General features: G+C 43.5%; 1 protein-coding gene across 1 annotated transcript; it reads left to right on the top strand.

The window, feature by feature from the left end:
• Positions 1 to 221: 221 nt before the first annotated feature.
• On the top strand, positions 222 to 7427 carry LOC116370947 (protein transport protein Sec61 subunit beta-like). The gene is made up of 4 exons (XM_031819914.1): positions 222 to 385; positions 1021 to 1118; positions 2843 to 2950; positions 6877 to 7427. The coding sequence occupies exons 1-4, from the start codon at positions 383 to 385 to the stop codon at positions 6962 to 6964; spliced, it is 297 nt and encodes a 98-aa protein (XP_031675774.1). The 5' UTR covers positions 222 to 382; the 3' UTR covers positions 6965 to 7427.
• Positions 7428 to 7738: the final 311 nt, after the last annotated feature.

The raw sequence follows: 7738 nt of genomic DNA on the forward strand, positions 1-7738 counted from the left end.
TGAGACACGTCACCTCTCTCGGCACGCACACTTTTCATTTGCCTTTCGTTCAAACTCCAAAATTAGATTAAACAAATTAGAAATTAAAGTAACTTTTTTTTATAAAATTTTTACCATGAGATTATATATTAATCTACAATTTGTAATAAATTGAATCCGTTAGATGTCAATTATGAGCTTCTTGGTTCAGGCTTGACATAGGGCACCTAAAATGGTCCTTCGTTCTGTAATCGTGTCCTTTTTAGACAAGCGTCATCTTTCTTGGATTCCTTCTGAATTTGTAGCGATTTGTGTACAGCACTGCTGCCCTTTTGACGTGGACTTCAGTTCGAAGAACAGTTGACGTTTTCTTCTTTAGCTGAAATCCAAAGTGCAACTTAAAATGGTAAGAATTCTATAATTTTTCCAAATAATTTATATCGTTGTACACCTCTAACTTGGCTTTAGCCAACTGACTAGCTACCTTACGTTAGCTCTCATTCAATTTAGCTAGGCATAACAGAGACATTCAATTAGCCTCTGTTAGCAAGCTAACCTAGTACAATTGCTGGCAATGATGTTATAGATTAGTCTTATTAACATTGCTGTTTTATATTATAATCATTCTTTACCGCCGAGGTGACTGTCAGGTTTAGAAGCCATCTAAAGTAGCCAGCTAGCTAAGTTAGTTAGTATGATGATCCATGATCTATTTGTAGACGTGGCTATTTTTCGAATCAGCGATCTTTATTCTGTTATATGTAAGACAGCCAGACTATCACAAACAATCATTGCAATGACATGATCATTTAGAAATTACATTTGACTACGCTGTTCATGGCGCTTTAGGGTACTCATCGCTGGTAAAGAGGGCCTCTAGTAGTAGCTAGTGAGCTTATATATATGATGATGATGAAGTTATTTGTGATTATCATTTCAGAGAACCCCAATCCAAAGTGGGTCATATCCAATGGTTCCATTTCTGTTTATTCTGTAATCTTAGTATTTTGTGTGTTTTTAAAGTAACTGTCTCTTCCTCAGCCTGGACCAGCATCAAGTGCAACTAATGTCGGTGCAGGGAGCCGATCCCCCAGCAAGACAGTGGCCCCCCGCGCAGCAGGATCCACAGTCCGACAGAGGTAATAATAATAATAATAATTTATACATTTCTATAGCTCTTTCATAATCTCAAAGCGCTTCAAAAACAAAATACCAATACATCATCATGGTGCATGGCAGCAAGAGCCACACACAACCTCACCCAACGCAGAAGGATCTACAACAAACACCAAGACTCCAGTCAGACTCAAGACATTACATACTGGTACCCTTAACCACCCTCAAGCATCAACATTACCACCTAGCTCCAACCTATAACACAGTATTACATTACTAAAATCAACTACATTTTAGGTAGACTAGAGGATGTAAAATGATTTGGGACCCTCCCCTGTCTCTCTGACACAATACTGTAGGTAGAGTGATGGTGTTTAGATATCCCTCTGCGTAGATACCAAGAGATAGATGTTGGTGCTTTAGGCTTAATCAGTATGTAATCAGAGCCTCGCTGTCATCATCATTACCCATTACTACCTTATCCCTCATTCACTCATTACCTCATTTAGCCCCCTTTTAATCTCAGCGGATGTGTACAGCAGTTATGAATCACTACATCAGGACATTAACTACAGGAGCAAGTCTGAACACAAACTGCTGTAGTAGAGGGAGTTGGGTACTATAATACTTCTACCTCAAACGGCAGTGTTTCCCCTACATTCATTTAGCAGCGGTGGCCCACTGCTTTTTTAATGTGTATATCCAGGGGTCACATTCGCTTTTAGAAATCTGCATTTTCAAAAAGTGGACGAACAAAGAATCAGCGTTTCTTTAAACCACTTAACTCGACTTCCAATAGGAAACCGGTTTGGATTAGGGGCCTGCAACTGGTTTTACTTCACACAAAATGCATTGGTTCAACACATTCGGCAGAAAATCGTTTTCATCAAATGTCAACAGAAGTGCAACGCTATTTGGCTAGCAGCCACATGTAAATTGGCTTACAATGAAAAAGCAAGGTATTTCTTGCAAAACCTTTGCATGGCCATATTTCTGATGTTTATAGGGAATGTAGCTGGCTGGGTTCTTTCTAATGCTTTGTTTAGCATTTTAACTGGCTGCAGGAGAGAAGAAACACCAGAGAAAAGTATCCTACACATCAGTGGAGTGCAACTGAAGCACAAATTACCTTTTACATTACTGATTTGGAGCGAACCCTGACTGAAGCAGGGCAGAATTTACAATAAGCATTTAAGATCTGTATTTACAAAATGCTACAAGAAATATTTTTTCAGCTTTTAAAAAAAACAACAATTCTGTGTAAAACCCCCCAGAATCCTCCGTTAGCGCGACCCATGATATCTCTGCTGAGAAGCACTTTTAAATTGATGGTAATTGGCTCAATGACTGGAAGTCTATGGGAACGGCTAGCATGTCATTGCGTTACTGCTAGTAGCAATGCACCCCCCCCCCCCCCCCCGCTACCCTTGCCACCACTGCTGGGGGGAAAATCCTGCGGGAAACACTGGACAGTGTCTGTGATTTGTCATTTCACACAATAATGTTATGGGTTCAGATATGGCTTAGAACTGCACAGTCTCTGCAGAGGCAGTATTTCCTACAGCCTCTGTTTTTACATCTAACCATCTGAGACTCAAATGGTCAAAACTGTAGCAAATGAAGTTAATTGTTTCAGTGTGCAGACAACTCTGTAAAGGTGTGACTGACATGCTCTCATGTAAATAGCTTGTCTCTTGTATATGATGTTATAGCTCCTATGTTGTGTCTCGTATGTGTGATGTCACAGGAAAGCAACGAGCAGTGGCACACGCAGTGCAGGCAGGACCACAGCGTCAGCGGGCGGCACAGGGGGCATGTGGCGCTTCTACACTGAGGACTCACCAGGACTCAAAGTGTGAGTGTATATACACACAAACATACACACTCACAAAGTCTCTAGGATTCCTTCAAATGCATATATATATATATATATATATATATATATATATATATATATATATATATATATAATCACACACACAGAGTAGGTATGTACAGTGTTTATGAGGAAGAGCATGAATGTTTAATGGCAGTAAATGAGACTTGGTGGACTGAGGCTAAATGCTGATCAGACCCCAGGGTGTGTATGTTCCTGGAGCCTGCCCCCTTACAGACACCGTGAGTTCAGCTCCATACTTTTCCTTAACACTGAACACTACAGCTTTCTAAGTCTGGCTGCTTTCTGACGCTCGGGCCGCTGTTCTATGCCTCCTGGTCACAGTTCTAGACTGAGACCACTACTGACAACGGTTAGAGATCTCCTCTACTCCACACAGTTCCAGTTGTTCTGCTGTAGTTACTGAGGGTGTTGCTCCTGTAGTCCAGGACGGACGGTTGTACGGTGGTGTGTATCGAGTGTGTGTGTTGAACGCTGGTCTCAGAGCTTCATTAAGATCTACTCAGAAAGGTCAAGTCAATTACAGCCTTCAGAGAGGAGGGGGGTGGGGTTGGTATGGTAACACTCTCTCTCCCCCCACCCTTCCACTTCAGGGATGGCGCACCGCCTTCTCATCAAATCCTCATCAATGAATTCAGAAACACAATAGGACCACATCTCTACTGCCTCCCAGGCAATGTTTCCCCTAGAATTGATCTCGATGGGGTGTAGAGGCACCCACATCTGCCAGAGTGGAGATTTTCAATGAAAGCAATTTGACCAGTTGGGAGCAGAGGGTATCAGTGCTAGACAGTTATGGGAGGCTTGCCCCACCTCAGTAATGCTAGGAGAAACACTGGTCCCAGTTCAATGGTGGTAATTAAGCAATAAGCCATGAGGGGGTGTGGATCATGGCCAATATACCACGGCTAAGGGCTGTTCTTATCCACAACGCTGAGTGCCTGGACACCGCCCTTAGCCATGATATATTGCCCATATACCACAAACCCCGGGGTGCCTTATTGCTATTATAAACTGGTTACCATTGTCATTAAAGCAGTAAAAATGAAAGTTTTGTCAAACCTGTGGTATTTTTTTGAACCTTTATTTTACTAGGCAAGTCAGTTAAGAACACATTTTTATTTTCAATGACGGCCTAGGAACAGTGGGTTAACTGCCTGTTCAGGGGCAGAACAACAGATTTGTACCTTGTCAGCTCGGATTTGAACTTGCAACCTTTCGGTTACTAGTCCAACACTCTAACCACTAGGCTACCCTGCCGCCCCGTTCTGATACACCACGCCTGTCAGCCAATCGGCATTCAGGGCTCGAACCACCCAGTTTATAAGGCTGGTTGGAGCTCAAAAGAGCTCCATATGAACCACCTGTCTGAAATAATGCTTTTTAGCCTATTTATTGATGTAAAACCAGTCGATGGAAATACATTTGACTCGTCCAGTTACTCACCCAATGCATATATTATATATATATATTATATATGCACATATTTCGCAAAACAAAGCCTCCTTCACTCATGCTGCCAAACATAACCTTGTAAAACTGACCATCCTATCAATCCTGGCGATGTCATTTACAAAATAGCCTCCAATACCCTACCCTACAAATTGGATGCAGTCTATCACAGTGCAATCTGGTTTGTCACCAAAGCCCCATATACTACCCACCATTGCGACCTGTACGCTCTCGTTGGCTGGCCCTCGCTTCATACTCGTCGCCAAACCCACTGGCTCCATGTCATCTACAAGACCCTGCTAGGTAAAGTCCCCCCTTATCTCAGCTCGCTGGTCACCATAGCATCTCCCACCTGTAGGACACGCTCCAGCAGGTATATCTCTCTAGTCACCCCCAAAACCAATTCTTTCTTTGGCCGCCTCTCCTTCCAGTTCTCTGCTGCCAATGACTGGAACGAACTACAAAAATCTCTGAAACTGGAAACGCTTATCTCCCTCACTAGCTTTAAGCACCAACTGTCAGAGCAGCTCACAGATTACTGCACCTGTACATAGCCCACCTATAATTTAGCCCAAACAACTACCTCTTTCCCTACTGTATTTAATGTATTTATTTATCTTGCTCCTTTGCACCCCATTATTTTTATTTCTACTTTGCACATTCTTCCATTGCAAATCTACCATTCCAGTGTTTTACTTGCTATATTGTATTAACTTTGCCACCATGGCCTTTTTGCCTTTACCTCATCTCACCTCATTTGCTCACATCGTATATAGACTTGTTTCTACTGTATTATTGACTATATGTCTGTTTTACTCCATGTGTAACTCTGTCGTTGTATCTGTCGAACTGCTTTGCTTTATCTTGGCCAGGTCGCAATTGTAAATGAGAACTTGTTCTCAACTTTCCTACCTGGTTAAATAAAGGTGAAATAAATAAAATATGGGTCCAGTAAATTTCAAATGCTCTCGGTCAAATGTCCGGAGCCACGTTTTCCTAATGGAAACCCTGTACAACACTAAGCCCCAGGCTACTTCTCTTTCCTGCTCTCTCACTATATATACAAACGTATTTGGACACCCCTTCAAATTAGGGGATTTGTCCAGCACACAGCCATGCTATCATAGACAAACATTGTCAGTAGAACGGCCTTACTGAAGAGCTCAGTGACTTTCAACGTGGCACCGTCATAGGATGCCACCTTTTCAACAAGTCAGTTCGTCAAATTTCTGCCCTGCTAGAGCTGCCCCAGTCAACTAAGTGCTGTTACTATGAAGTGGAAATGTCTAGGAGCAACAACGTCTCGGCCGCGAAGTGGTAGGCCACATAAGCTCACAGAACGGGACAGCCGAGTGCTGAACCACTTGCAACACTCACTACCGAGTTCTAAACTTCCTTTGGAAGCAACGTCAGCAAAGTAACTGTTTTTCGAGAGCATCATGAAATAGGTTTCCATGGCCGAGTAGCCCCACACAAGCCTAAGATCACCATGCGCTATGCCATGGTGATGAATCACGCTTCACCATCTGGCAGTCCAACGGACTAAATCTGGGTTTGGCGGATGCCAGGAGAATGCTACCTGCCCGACTGAATGGTTCCAACTGTAAAGTTTGGTGGTGGAGGAATAATGGTCTCAGGCTGTTTTGCATGGTTTGGGCTATGTCTCTTAGTTCCAGAGAAGGGAAGTCTTAACGCTACAATGACGTTCTAGACGATTCTGTGCTTCCAACTTTGTGGCAACAGTTTGAGGAAGCCACTTTCCTGTTTCAGCATGACCATAACCCCATGCACAAAGTGAGGTAGATACAAAAATTATTTGTCAAGATCAGTGTGGAAGAACTTGACTGGCTTGCACAGAGCCCTGACCTCAACCCCATCGAACTTCATTGGGATGAATTGGAACACCTATTGCGAGCCAGGCCTAATCAACCAACATCATTGCCTGACCTGAATGGAAGCAAGTTCCCACAGTAATGTTCTGGTGGAAAGCCTTCCCAGAAGAGTGGAGGCTGTTATAGCATCGAAGGAAGCGACCAACTCTTAATTTTCATGATACTAGAATGAGATGTCCACATACTTTTGGTCATGTAGTGTATAGCTCCACAAGTGCATACTGGAGGGCCCTCAAACTCAACTCTGGACCTGGAAGCCAGTTCTACTGCTTTGTGTCATTGTTCCCCTCTAGTCAGGGACTGATTTAGACCTGGCACACCAGGTGTGTGTAATTAATGATCAGGTAGAACAGAAGCAGCAGACTCTGTACCTCGTAGGGTGAGTTGAATACCACTGCTGTAGGGGTTTGGGATTGTGCCACTGTTTTCTGTGTGTGTATGCATAGTAACCTATGTCTCTCCTCTGTGTATGGGTGGTAACCTGTGTGTGTATGGTTGGTAACGTATGAGTGGTAACCTGTGTGTGTGGTCTCTCCTCAGAGGTCCAGTACCAGTGCTGGTGATGAGTTTGCTGTTCATCGCGTCGGTCTTCATGCTGCACATCTGGGGGAAGTACACCCGCTCCTAAACCTCGCCCCATGACCCTTCACCCTCAACCCCTGACCCTGCGGCGCAGCTTCTTAACACATCAGACCTGGACCAAACAACCAACCAACCTGAATCCCCAACAACACTACTCGCCTGTCCCGGCGGGCGGTACAGACCCAATCTGCCTGGTGTTCTCTTAGAGCAGGGCAGCAGTCTAGTGTCCAACTCAAACTGAACTGCAGACCACCAGTGTGTTGACCTTGAACACAGATCATCTAGGACTGAATCCTGACATGAGACTCATCTCCTACTGGCTGCTGTAGGTCCTGTTGATGACAATGGGTGATTCCTCTCCAGTAAGGATCAGGCACCTAGTCCCCTCATCAGGACGTCAGTAAGCATCTATATATTTCAGCCTGAATTGGAACCTGTAGATGTTTTGTTAACATCATTTGGACAACATTTTTATTGTGATATTGTACAATAAATGAACTCAAACAGAATTTGTTGTGTGTTGGATGTCCATATTAGCATTTACACTCTGTAAAACTGCTTCATGCAAATTCATGATCCTTGAGTGTCTCTCAGGACACCTTGTCTGCTGCCAATCATGGTCTTTAGTGTCTGTATGTGGGTTTCCCATTGCACTGTATTAGACCATGTCCCAGAGCTCATGTACTGTACACTGCCTTTGGCAAAGTGTAGCTAATTTAGTGTGGATCAATCAATGTCCGTACTGGACAATTACATGGCACCGTATACCTTGTGTATATACTGTATGGACCAAGGGAGCGGTTAGGTTTTATAGACTATT

Source organism: Oncorhynchus kisutch, unplaced genomic scaffold, assembly GCF_002021735.2.
Source record: "Oncorhynchus kisutch isolate 150728-3 unplaced genomic scaffold, Okis_V2 scaffold2848, whole genome shotgun sequence".
Classification (NCBI taxonomy): domain Eukaryota; kingdom Metazoa; phylum Chordata; class Actinopteri; order Salmoniformes; family Salmonidae; genus Oncorhynchus; species Oncorhynchus kisutch.